Genomic DNA, 14,076 nt, shown 5'->3' with positions numbered 1-14,076 from the left:
TGCACGATGTTCGGGTGTGAGCGGAAGACGGCCTAACGGTGTGCGGGACCGTAGCCCAGCTTCATGGAGACGGTTGCGAATGGTCCTCGCCGATACCCCAGGAGCAACAGTGTCCCTAATTTGCTGGGAAGTGGCGGTGCGGTCCCCTACGGCACTGCGTAGGATCCTACGGTCTTGGCGTGCATCCGTGCGTCGCTGCGGTCCGGTCCCAGGTCGACGGGCACGTGCACCTTCCGCCGACCACTGGCGACAACATCAATGTACTGTGGAGACCTCACGCCCCACGTGTTGAGCAATTCGGCGGTACTTCCACCCGGCCTCCCGCATGCCCACTATACGCCTCGCTCAAAGTCCATCAACTGCACATACGGTTCACGTCCATGCTGTCGCGGCATGCTACCAGTGTTAAAGACTGCGATGGAGCTCCGTATGCCACGGCAAACTGGCTGACACTGACAGCGGCGGTGCACAAATGCTGCGCAGCTAGCGCCATTCGACGGCCAACACCGCGGTTCCTGGTGTGTCTGCTGTGCCGTGCGTGTGATCATTGCTTGTACAGCCCTCTCGCAGTGTCCGGAGCAAGTATGGTGGGTCTGACACACCGGTGTCAATGTGTTCTTTTTTCCATTTCCAGGAGTGTATAATCTTTTTGAAACCTTACAATGTTTCCAGACTTCTTCCATGTATACAATCTTCTTTCATGATTCTTGAACCAAGTGTTAGCTATGGTTAACTTACGCTCTGTGCAAAATTCTACCAGGTGGCTACTTCTGTAATTTCTTACCCCCATTCCATATTCACCTACTACGTTTCCTTCTCTTCCTTTTCCTACTATCGAGTTCCAGTCACCCATGACTATTAAATTTTCGTTTCCCTTCAGTATCTGAATAATTTCTTTTATCGCATCATACATTTCATCAATCTCTTCATCATCTGCGGAGCTAGTTGGCATATAAACTTGTACTACTGTAGTAGGCACGGGCTTCGTGTCTATCTTGGCCACAATAATGTGTTCACTATGCTGTTTGTAGTAGCTTACCTGGACTCCTATTTTTTTATTCATTATTAAATCTACTCTTGCTTTACCCCTATTTGTTTTGTAACCCTGTATTCCCTTGACCAGAAGTCTTGTTCCTCCTGCCACCGAACTCACTATATCTAACTTTAACCTATCATTTCCCCTTTTAAATTTTCTAACCTACCTGCCCGATTAAGGGATCTGACATTCCACGCTCCGATCCATAGAACGCCAGTTTTCTTTCTCCTGATAACGGCGTCCTCTTGAGTAGTCGCCGCCCGGAGATCTGAATGAGGGAATATTTTATCTCCGGAATATTTTACCCAAGAGGACTCCATCATCATTTAACCATACAGCAAAGCTGCATACTCTCAGGAAAAATTACGACTGTGGTTTCCCCTTGCTTTCAGCCGTTCGCAGTACCAGCACAGCGAGGCCGTTTTGGTTAGTGTTACAAGGCCAGATCAGTCAATCATCTAGACTGTTGCCCCTGCAACTACTGAAAAGCTGCTGCCCCTCTTCAGGAACCACACGTTTGTCTGGCCTCTCAACAGATACCCCTCCGTTGTGGTTGCACCTACGGTACGGCTATCTGTGTCACTGAGGCACGCAAGCCTCCCCACCAATGGCAAGTTCCATGGTTCATTTGGGGGGGGAGGGCGATTATTCATACGATTTTGAAATGCATTTGATTTTTTTAAACATTTTTGAACATATTCTGAGTTTATTTCTGACTGAAACATAAGTTAACTTTTGAATGTGTGCATAGTGTACGTGATCTCTCTGCCAGAGGAATCCTGGTCGCATCTAGAAAATAAACTTTCTTGCAGACAAAAGGGGACAGGGCTATACGAGCTGAGCAGAATGAAGCCGAACAGTTGAATGCCAATCACTGTTTGTTAGGTGGTTGACTGGGTTTGCAAATGATCAATTTTTTTATAATTACTAGTGAAATCTATAGATTCAGACTACCAGAGTGGAAGTAAATGACAAACAGGAATACAGATAAGAAAGATTACTAAATTTTGTCAGAAAAGGTTTGGCTGTATTGCTGTTATAGTAAGGGTTGGTTGTACAGTCCCCGGGTAGCAGCAGCTAGAGCTCTATTCTGGGAGTAGTGTACAAAATGCGTTGTACTTACATGTAATAATGCCTAACCATAGACGAAAAGCGGGATAACTAAACCGGTGATCGTGGCAGGGTTAGTGAAGTTAACCTCTAAGTTTTGACACTGGCAGGAATAGTAACAGAATTGGTGATGACATGATTGTTTGTTAGAATGAGGAACAAGGAGAAACGGGAACATCACACAAATTATGGAGGAATATGACGATTCCAAATTTGTATAAAAATTTTGTACTACTACTTTACGATCTCACGCTTGAGAAGCTGGAGCGTATGAATGAAATGTGAAACTATCTGCTAACATAAAGCTTTTTGCTTTTGGTAGGCGTAATAGGCATTTAATATTGGTACTTAGAGAATTATATTCGGTCATGGTATAAAAATGACCATTTGTGCCAAAACAGTCTCGTTTATTTGGTGTGTGTTACAATTGCTTCAATATTAGTCAGGCCTATTTCATTTCATGTAGCAGACAGTGACAGATTAGATGTAATCAGATTGAGAAATCACACCAGTCATGGGTACGATTTGTATTAACAGCTTTTTTAGTGTTAGATAAAAAAATGCCAGGACCTAAGGAATGAAGAAATGTGTACGGTCCTGCTTGTCTCTTTTCTTAAAGTATCCTAAATTTAATTTCGTGTCACACACAACAGCGAGTTATTAAATAATAGGCAATAATGAATGCAAATTTTCTGAAGAACTGTTGTTCCCCCAGTTACAAATAATCCCATCCAGTATTAAATGTGGCAGCATGTCAAACTGGCTGATTGGGATCAGAAGATGCAGTACAGGACATTTTAATTTCCACTGTCATGAATATAGTTTGATGGCATCCATTACAAAATATACATGTTTGAATTCCACAGAGTGAAATACAGTGTCATGCGATAGAAGAATGTTGTGTGAAGAGGTGTGGCACTGCACTTTTGCACACCTAAGACCAAATAACATGTCTTACATTTCTTTGAACATGTATGTTTTATGTATTAGACTGTTCAGAAACATGTGCACTACAAAATGAAAATTTTTAGAAAGTTGATATTATCCGTGTTTACGTTTAGGGATTTTGCTGTTTCCTCTTCGTTTAATGCTCTCACGTCAAATGGAAACAAAACGGATTTCTGTGGTCAGGAGCTATCAAGTAAATTAAAATACATTCACATAATTATGGAGGGCTAAAATGTTATTAATTTAAGATATTATTTTATTTCCACCTTTGTGACAGTCAAGCATTAATCACCTTGCAGAACAATGAAATTATTTTGGTCAGTTTGCTAAAGAAATTTGGCTTTTGTTGATCTTTTCCACTGAGGCTGTCAATTTATTTGAAATGAAGTGTTTAATTCCACGCTGTTGGCTACTTTCAGCTGTTTGTTGCATTTAGAATGCACATTTTCATCTTCTATCATGTATGGCATTTTGCCCTAATAAAGAACTAAACATGAGATAATACAGTACTGTTACTCCAAGAAAATTTACATCTGGAAAACCACACAGGTCGAGGCCTACTTCATTGCGAATCTGGACATGCAGATGTGCGCTATAAGCCGAATTATGCATTTTAGTACGGTTCACGATATCCCGATGCTCTCGGAGTGTCCTCTGATGCCTTGTTTCTTTATGACATAATGTAAGATATTTTAATGTTTCACACACAGATCTCTGGCAACTGCTGAAATGAACCTATTTCTAACAGGTCGGGGGAAAAAATTGCGATCGGTGTTTCGAATTGTGTTAAGCCCAGTTTACAGGATGACATCGGGTTGCGCCACTCGTTGCGTGGAATGAGTTGCACGCAAATGATTTTGTATGTAGCTCTATACACAGCGAAACCAGCATACATTTCAGTTTTGTTGTTTTGTGGATTCCCGAGTTGTGTGTGAAATAAAAGTTTTGACAGCTGCACATCGCACGAGCCTGATGCAGTTAAAGTGTCTTGCGTCGAATTGCTGCATAAGAAAAAAAAAAAAAAAGAAACGTGTCTCAATTCTTGACTGGATGAAGAAAAGACATCAGCTCGGTTGCTCAGCAACCTTGCTGAAATAATTTATGATGGAAGATCCAAGAAGTTCTTTTAATTATCTTAGAATGTCACGAGAACTGTTTACGTTTCTTCTAAATAGAGTTAGTTATGCAATAAGGAATAAAGGTACTGTAATGCACGAAGCACTGTCGCCAGAACTGAAATTACATACCACAGTGCGTGCATTACAATCGAGAACATGTGGCGTGCTAGAAGATGCAGTTTTAGTAGTTGGTGATAATGGTTTTTCATTAGTGCCAATAATTATTAACATTAACAGTAATAATTATTAACATTAACTGCAATAATTATTCAAAGCAGGCCACATTAAGAAGAGAATGGTTTGCAAACTCCTGTCTTGAAGATAGATCCCTACAATGGCAATATTTCAAAATTCAAACATGTGAACGGGGAGCACAGATGCGACGTTTTAAACAGGTGAATGTTGAATAAAGAATGTAGTTTCTCGATTTGTGTACCCTTCCCTTCTGTCAACAATATTCCTTAGAAAAGAGTCGGCCAGCTCAAACGGTGGGATTTTAGTCTTATAGATGAGAGCATTTCCAGAGCCAGAATTGTACTCGGTTGTATTTTTCTTAATTCAGTTGTATACACACTCCTAATTCAATAAATTTTGCCCTCCAGCTCAGATACTGTCAAACCATCTGTGCTCTGATCGTGCATGACAGTCTCAGGAGCAGCAATATGTTGCTCGTTTTTGTAATCGGCAACACTGAAATTCCACAAACACCTACGCAGAGCGTAGATATCCAAAAAGCGAACATTATTCTCTGTTCCCCACTTTATATTTCAGTTTGTCTACACAATGCGAACACACGTAGCCTCAAAACTCGTGCAACTAGTGTCGCCAAAATTGGAACACGTTGAAAGATTTACAGTTTGCAAATGCACGGTGGCCGGTAGTGCAGTTGCCTGCATCCTAGTGTTGTCGTGTAAACTAGGCTTTACTTTCAAAGTAAATTTCCTTTTATGCAAGATGAACTACGTGCGAGACTGTACGATGAATTTTGTGAATCACAGTGTGTATGACTCTCATTTAAAAATCAACTCTTTGAGAACGAGACGTTAAGAAGAATTTCGAGCCCAGAAGATCAGATATTTATGTCGTTATTAAACATTTTACTGGCACATTTGTGTAATGTATCTTGAAGTGTAACACACTCAAAAAAGATCAACATCATATGTGAAAGCTGAGCTTCTCTTGCAGCTTATTAATCTATAGGTGGTGGAGAGCAGGCATCGTTATTAGGACAATAAATGATCACTCACACTCCCTCACGTACTCTGAATACTTTTATTCTCACAGCGTATACACAATGCGTGTAGCAGAGAGTGCGTACTACTGAGAACTGATCTGGCAAAAATACAATTGTCCTCGCTGCGGTAGGGTAGGGATATTATTGGTGGATGAGCCAGTGTTCTACGTCCCCACAAACCTTAGAGATCAATATTATATGTGAAAGCTTTGCTTTTCTTCTAGGAACATTATGTATGTTAATTTAGACCATTAACTTTTTCTATCTGTGTGTTCGCACTACTTAACACGTAGATCTCTGGCAACTGCTGAAATGAACCTATGTCTAACAGGTAATGTTGCTCTTGGCTGACTACATCACGTGTCCTATGCTGTGAATATCCGCTGTCATCGGCTGGCGAGATTACATGACGTGAGCTGTGCCTGGCTTACAAAAGCGCATTGCAATCGAGAGTTCGATGCTTCGGAAAGTCACGTGTGGTGTATAATGGAATTCACAGTTACACTTTAGTTACATGAAAATATACGGTGTACATGCTGCTGCACATCAAAGATCTTTCCTAAACATGTTTTTTTCCCCCTGAGTTTCGTTTTATAGAGTGCTGAGAAATTCTACATCAGTGTATAAAGTTGATGCCATTCAAAGAACTGATAACTTTTACAGTTTTGAGGGAAAGTACACTGTCACTTATCGTGGAAAAAGTGTATTTTCACCCAGAGAAATCCGGGAAAAATCCAGGAATTTTTTTTCCTTGTCTGCATATACACCCTGCCAGTCTACATTTTACATCCTCTCTACTTCGACCATCATCTGTTAGTTTGCTCCCCAATTAGCAAAACTCATTTAATACTTTAAGTGTCTCATTTCCTTATCTGATGCCCTCAGAATCACCTGATTTAATTCGACTATATTCCATTATCCTCATTCTGCTGTTGTTGATGTTAATCTTATATCCTCCTTTCAAGGCACTGTCCATCCTGTTCAGCTGCTCTTCCAGGTCCTTGCTATCTCTGACAGAATTACAATGTTGTCAGAAAACTTCAAAGTTTTTATTTCTTCTCCATGGATTGTAATTCCTCCTCCATTTTTTTCTTTTCTTTCCTTTACTGCTTGCTCAATGTATAGATTGAATAACATCAGGGAGAGGCTACAACCCTGTCTCACTCCCTTCCCAACCACTGCTTCCCTTTCATGCCCCTCGACTCTTGTAACTGCCATTTGGTTTCTGTACAAATTGTAAATACCCTTTCGCTCCCTGTATCTTAGCCCTGCCTCCTTCATAATTTGGAAGAGAGTGTTCCAGTCATCAGTGTCTAAAGCTTTCTCTAAGTCTACAAATGCTAGAATCATAGGTTTGCCTTTCCTTAATCTATTATCTAAGATAAGTCGTAGGCTCAGTATTGCTTCACGTGTTCCAACATTACTACGGAATCCAAACCGATCTTCTCCGAGGTCGGCTTCTACCAGTTTTTCCATTCGTCTGTAAAGAATTCATGTTAGTATTTTGCAGCTGTGGCTTATTAAACTGATAGTTGGGTAATTTTCACATCTGCCAACACCTGTTTTCTTTGGGACTGGAATTATTATATTCTTTTTGAAGTCTGAGGGAATTTCTCCTGTCTCATACATCTCTCTCACCAGATGGTAGAGTTTTGTCATGGCTGTATCTCCCAAGGCTGTCAGTAGTTCTAGTGGAATGTTGTCTACTCCCGGGGCCTTGTTTTGACTCAGGTCTTTCAGTGCTCTGTCAAACTTTACGCAGTATCATATCCCCCATTTCATCTTCATCCTTGTCCACCTCCATTTCCACAATATTGCCCTCAAGTACATCACCCTTGTATAGACCCTCTATATACTCCCTCCGCCTTTCCTCTTTCCCTTCTTTGCTTAGGACTGGTTTTCCATCTGAGATCTTGATATTTATATAGGTAGTTCTCTTTTCTCCATAGGTCTGTTTAATTTTCCTGTAGGCAGTACCTGTCTTACCCCAAACTTCGGTATTCCTTCCTTTGACCTCAGTTTTGGTGCAAATTACATAGTGCCGTCTCCTATATTCGGTAATCCGACACGGTTACAATTCCAGACGGAGACAGTTAAGTGTAACTAGTAGAAGGTGGCAGCATTCGCTTTCCTCTGTGATTGGGGGGGGGCGGGGGGGGGGGGGGGGGGGAGGCTGGAGCTGGCCACGTGTGTTAGTTTAGAGAGGAGGAGTTACGAGGTTCACACAGAGAAGTGGTTCAGCTTTTCTCAAATGCGGCAGCGTGTCGAGTCGTGCGTGGGGGCAGAGTAGTCAGCAGTTGAGGCGGACAGTAGCAGCAGATACGAGTGTTTGCCCTCCCGGCACTTGCTGTCGGTGAAAAGCTCTGGGGTTTCCAGCCGTATCACAGTTTTAAAATATCGCAATGTTTGTAATAGTGTCGTACTCGGTGTATTTTGGGAAAGTATCTAGATGTTGTGGGAGTCGTAATATTTATATCTGTGGTGTACCCCCCTCGACACGGCTACAGGCATCCAGGTACCGTCCTGCAGCAGGTGGGTACAGAGGTGAGGATGCAGTGGTGAGGGCAGCAACTCTGCCGTTTCTGTCGCCGTGTGGCCGTTCCGGACGTATCTCGAGTGCCGGTCGGTTACGGTGTCGATTCGTATTCCTGCCGGTGTGGGATTCTGTGCCTCGGTTGGTACGAGTCATTCTCAGCGACCGGATTGTCGTGAATCCTTATTTTGACGGATTTCTTTATAACAGTTTCCCGATACACGGTTGCTCGACACAGTGCCTCGGTGTTCTGAAAGTCGAAAACTGTGCAGTCTCACACCATCCCGTGCACTGCTATTGCCAATTTCTCCGTGTGTCCCAGTGTGTGTGTCCGAAGTGCTCCTCACCCCGTTCCAAAATGTGGTGCTGCATTTGCCTGACGTACCGGTGGCCACATACGTAGGTGATGCCGTATATGCTCAGTCCGTTCAGTTCTACCGGATCTCGCAACGAGCAGAGTTACTCTTTCGTCTCAAAGCGTAACGTATCTCTTCGTAAAAGTGATAAGTTATTACGTGTGTCTGTTACCGACAAACGATAATTGTCATCTGCGTGTAGAAGTTTTCTTAAGTGGATAATAAATAGGAATAGGCACATTGTGTGAGAATTGGTTTATGCGTGCAAGAAATCGGGGGGGGGGGGAGGGGGGGGGCACGGTGTTCTTGCGAGACGTGGAACTGCGACTGCCAGTTACCGCCTTACGACACTTTCCGGGCTTTCAGTCATTTGCGGAGATGCGCCCTTTCTCTGAGAAGTGCACTGCTCCGTAGAGTGCTCGTGACAGTAAAACGGTAATGTCACGAGGACGGCGGAAGATTAGTCCTGTCTCTATCCCGTTAAGGGGAAAGACTGCTCAGTTAGTGTAACGAATGTTATTCTTCATGACAGAAATGTATTAAAAGAAGTGTTCCCTGCTGTAATATTCGTGTAATAGATAATGTTTTGTGAAGAAGCTGTATTCTTATCTTGTGGATTCGAGAGAGAGTTCGGACTTCCATTGTAGCGTCGAGGTTTCGGTCCGCAGTGATGAAGTCGGTGACTAGAATAAGCGCAGTACGTAAGCACGGCGAAGTGGAGGGGGATTGCGAGTGACCGTATTACAGTTTGTGTACTCTTTCAGCTCACACTCTTAATCTGACTACGTAGTAGCTGAGGCAGAACGTGGGTAACACTTTAATTGCAAAGCCGAACAGAAATATAAATGAAAGGACGTCTGCAGTTGTCACAGGCTCAGTTTCTCGTGGTTACGTCACGTACAACATTTCGTAGCCTTTTTATGCACTGAAATTATCAAGGATTAAATAGTATAACCTAACCACTACGAAGAACATATAAAATAATAATGTTACCGACGGTGGCAATTCCGTACGAACATTTTTAACTGTTACTGTATCGTTAAATTGGTGCGCGTGGACGTCCGAGCGCGTGCGCTCGCATCTCGTCTGTATACTCTCCTTATGTTCTTAAAAACATTTGAGTAAAGAACATTTGTTTTCCACTAGTGATAGATTTGATCCCTTTCTCTTTGTAGCATAAGACTGCAATACAAAGTAAGCGAGCTGTGCCACTAATCGGCTAATTTGGACCGAGTGAAACAAAGCAGTGTGTCCCTAAACCTGTCGTGTTTTGCCCGCAGGTGCTGCAGCTGCAGGAGCAGCACTGCGCGAGCCTGGCCAAGGCGGAGCAGCTGTACGCGGAGAGCCTGCAGGCGGCGCGGCTGGCGGCAGTGGAGGCGCGCGAGGAGGCCGCCGCGGCGCGGCTCGGCAAGGTGGGTGGTTGGGCAGTAGCGCCGGTACCGTGTGGGTGGTGAGCGCGTGTGCGGGTCCCCGCGGGCACGACGCCTGCACCTACCAGTAGGCCACACTTCACGTTGCACGTCTGTCGTTCCCGAGTCCGGCTGCGTGTAAACCGGTAGCCGGTTCCGAATCGATTACGCGGTCCGATACCTGTCGGACACGGAGCTCTGGCCGGGCCTACTCTTAGCCCTCCGGCCCCTATCCGGACGGAACGTACGCGTCATCCGCCGCACTCACTGGAGTCGTCAGACGCGCCGGTGCTACCCACCCGTATTATGTGAGCGTGAAGCACGTAATGTATCGTTTCCGAACCTGTAGTAAGGAGTGGTCGGACGAGTACGGGGATTTGACAAAAATACGGGCCACCGTATTTGACGGCAGGCGGCTCCTGTGGGATCTCCTCGGTGCGGTGCGAGTGTCAGTCGTGGTCGGAACAGTGTTCCGTCTGGTGAGGGCGTTATGTCGGAGCCGATTGAGTTCACGAGTCGGCAGATTGTTCGAGAGGCACCGTACGGAAGATTTGTACTGCGTACGGGGAAAGTGGGATAACGTCACCCGCCGAGTCACGACACGGGTGAAAGTGGGCGTTAAGGGCTCGTGACGGACGGTCGTCTGAGACGGTCGTGACTAAACTTGAGTTTGAGGACGAGCTGCAAAAATTACTGAGGAACTGAATGTCGCACTCACGAACCGTGTCGGCACTGAAACGACACGGCGGGAGCTCCGTACGTAGGGTATTCGGAGGTGAGCTGGAAGTCCGAAACTACTCGTCGGTGGTGGAAATGCCCGTAACGGGAAAATGTGGCGCCGAAGTCGTAAAACTGGAGTACGGCAATGACTGTTTGCCAGTGGTGACACCGTGTTGCGAGACGACGTGCCCCCGTTCGGACGACTCGCGGCGTCCGCGACCGGTTTTGTGAGCGCGAGGATAGACTGTCGCATCTCCCTCGGCCGCCACAGTAACCGGCTCTAAATATTACCGAGTCTCCGTGGTCCGGTTTGGGAGAAGGGTGCACAGTCACTGTCCACCTCTGTCATTGTTATCCGAACTTGCCACTATTTTGAGGAAGAATCGTTTAAGATTTCTGTGAAAACCACACTGAGCACGTATTTATTCATTCTGATGTGATGGGAAGCTGTTCTGCACCATATTAAGCGTGCTAATGTGTTGTGTTCTTGGTGTTTCCATACTTGTCCAACTACTGTATTTGTGTAACTTTTGTCGGAGTGCCGTACCGTCATTGCTGTCACTGAGAGAGGAGGAAATATAAGGTGGGGTACAGTACAGGTTCACAAGATTTTCCTGTCGTTTCCTGGACGAGTTGTCATTGGCAGCTGAGCTCAGTAGCAGGGTGGGGGGTAAAGTGGCAGTGGGGGAAGTGCAGTCGTAAAGCCCCGGCCTCCCCAAGTAAGGCCGACGCTCTCCGTGCTGTCACTAGTATCGGAGTCAAATTGTGCCCTGTTCCAAATGTCCCATGTTTTGAGGCACGTGGTATAAGAAAACATGAGAATTCTAAGCACAGTTGGGACCACTTTGTAATTAAATTATCTTTATTATATACAGCGATCAGTCTTTTGTGTTCTCACTTTTCCTTCTTTCATCCAGATTCTTTAGTTGTAAGTTTATTTTGATCTTAACCTTCACAATAAACAAATTCTTTATAACAGTTTTCAGTGTGATGTCTTTTATTTTCTTTGTAACTGTTACGTTCTCGTTACTCAATACGAGTGACCACCTGTCACCATCTTGCAAAACTTTTCTGACGTCGAACGCTGGCTACCTCTAACTAACTGTACGAGGTGCTTCAAAAAGGACTTTACAACTTTGAAAATTCGAGTAAATTAATTCGTAGTACCTACAGAGGTGATTGTAGTGTCAATTTGTAGGGAAATGCATCAAGTCTTGTCTCGTGTAGTTGGCTAGTGCCGAATCGCACTGTAAGGAGGGCTAGCGGCAGTTGGGTTAAAGATGGCTGCCTTCACTGGACCCGAGCGTGCTGGCTGTGTGGTTCGGTTCGGAGAATCAGAGTCGGCGACAACAGTTCGGTGTAATTTCTGTACTGAGTATGCTAGAGATCCTCCTAGTAGGCCTACAATTTATGAGTGAGTGGCACAAATGTTCTGTACGAACGGTGTGCTCGGTAAGATGTGGGAAATCATCTGGTCGCCCGAGCACATCTGACGGTGTCGTCGAGCGAGTAAGACATTGTTTTGTCAGTAGCCCTACGAAATCGACCGGCGAGCACCTTGCAAAATGCAAAGCCCACATACGACTGGTGTGTGTTGAGAAAATGTTTGCATTTGAAACAGTACAGATTGACAATTGTACGAGCCATAAAAGACACTGATAAAATTGCTCACAAGAACTTTTGTGCGGGTATGTTAAATCGATTACACGAGAATAAACATTTCTCGGACGAAATCATCCTTTTTGACGAGTCGACTTCTCACTTAAGTGGCAAGGTTAACACACATAACTGTAGGATTTGGGGCAGTGAAAATCCACGTCAAACATTTCGACGTGTTTGTGATAGCCCTAAACTGAACGTTTATTGTGCATTGAGCAAGAACAAAGTGTACAGCCCCTTTTTTTTCCACTAGTCAGCCATCACTGGGATAGTGTACCGGGATATGTTAAACAATTTTTGATGCCACAGATCGATGAGGATGACCGAGAATGAAATCTTTCGTTTGTGCAAGATGGTGCACCACCCCATTACCTGGCCGATGTCTGGAATTTCCTCAGTGACCGCTTTCCAGGTCAGTGGATGGGCCGTGATGCACCAATTGCGTGGCCCTTACGTCCCCTGGACCTGACACCACTCGATATTTTTGAATGAGGATTCGTCAAGGATACCATGTTCGTACCTCCTGCGCGGCTTCTCTACCTAACCTTAAGAGCGAGAATTCACGCCACCACTGAGCGAGTTACACCTGCAATGCTACAGCGAGCTTGGGAGGAAACTGACTTCTGATGGGATACGTGCAGGATAACTGACGGAAGCCACGTACGACATTTTTAGTCGAAGGTAAAAAAACTTGATGTGTTTCCCTATAAAATAAAACTAAACCCAGCTCTATACCTTCATTCAAAAAATTTATATGAATTTTAAAGTTGTAAAGTCCTTTTTGAAACACCCTGTACTGTATGCCCTGACAATGTCATTGCAGTACAAAAACTGATCTGATAGCAATATAAAATTTTAAACTTCACAAATTTTGCTGGTTTTCTATAGTTATGTTCTACAGTTACACTTCCAATTATACTCAGTTTTGAAATTATGATTTTATACCAGGTCTACTTATTTTTATATACAGTCGTTTTTATCAGTCGTACGGTATGGGAGCATATGCCCATATATTTTGTGAATTTTATGCAAAATGATCTATAAATCACAGTTTAAAAATTTATAGTATAAATTATACCAGAAGTATGTGACTGAGTTAGAAACAGCGAAATTAGTAATGTTTCTCATCAATATTCACCATTTAAATATCTCGGTGTGAAACAATATTATATTAAAAGGGTAGTACGTCTAACACACTCCTCGCCTATAGACGTGTGCTTTCCAGCACTTAAACTCATTACACTATTGAAAATAAATTGGTTTTTTCATTGTACAAAGTATATTTGTGCAGTTACATCATACAGGGCAAGCCAAAACATCCTGAAGGACTATGTTAAGATGTGCTTATTTTTTGACAATACAGTCACAATAGGTATCAGTGGAAGTTTTTCCAGTAACCGGATGCCATTCCCGTGTAACGAAAGCACACCTCTCGTGCAGTGCCGAGAGTATTGCAGCTGCCCAGCACGAATTTCAGCTCGTGCTACGATCGGTGTCAGGTGCAGCGAGGGTATGTTCCCTGACCCGTGCCACTCGCCCTGTGAGCAGAGCGGTGACATCAGGTATCTGGCAGTAGAGGTCTGCCTCGAGTTTTAGGCTCGCTCGAATTGCTCGGTGTGCGTGGCTGCGTTAAGTCTGACACGTGTCGGTGCAACTGCTGTGGGCACGAGGGGGGAGGGGGGGGAGGCAGCTGCACTCAGCTTCCTCGACATCAGTTCGAGTGTCGTATGTTCGAAGTGCCCGGCCGTCTACAGTAGTTACGCGAGTGCCGCTCGGCTGCCCGGTGTCTGATTGTGGCACGTGAAGGTCAGATAAACGAGAGTGCAAAAGCGAAACTCGATCCGAAAGAATATCTCCCGAGTGCGAAATACAGTGGTGGTAGTGACGTTTGGGAGGGATTTTCAATGTCGACCGATAAGGACGTCGGCTTCGTGTCCTGTGGCGATTTCTCTG

At 44.4% G+C, this 14,076-nt stretch overlaps 1 protein-coding gene across 1 annotated transcript in view; it reads left to right on the top strand.

Annotated features, from left to right (window-relative positions):
- LOC124552393 (plectin-like) overlaps nucleotides 1-14,076 on the top strand; it is a 230,501-nt gene that overhangs the window by 181,474 nt on the left and 34,951 nt on the right. The window contains exon 18 of the mRNA XM_047126654.1: nucleotides 9,616-9,747. Coding sequence (XP_046982610.1) covers nucleotides 9,616-9,747 — 132 coding nt within the window. The remainder of the gene's footprint in view (nucleotides 1-9,615; nucleotides 9,748-14,076) is intronic.

The sequence above is a fragment of the Schistocerca americana genome, chromosome 10, assembly GCF_021461395.2.
Source record: "Schistocerca americana isolate TAMUIC-IGC-003095 chromosome 10, iqSchAmer2.1, whole genome shotgun sequence".
NCBI lineage: Eukaryota > Metazoa > Arthropoda > Insecta > Orthoptera > Acrididae > Schistocerca > Schistocerca americana.
This window is presented reverse-complemented; position numbering and strand designations above follow the sequence as displayed.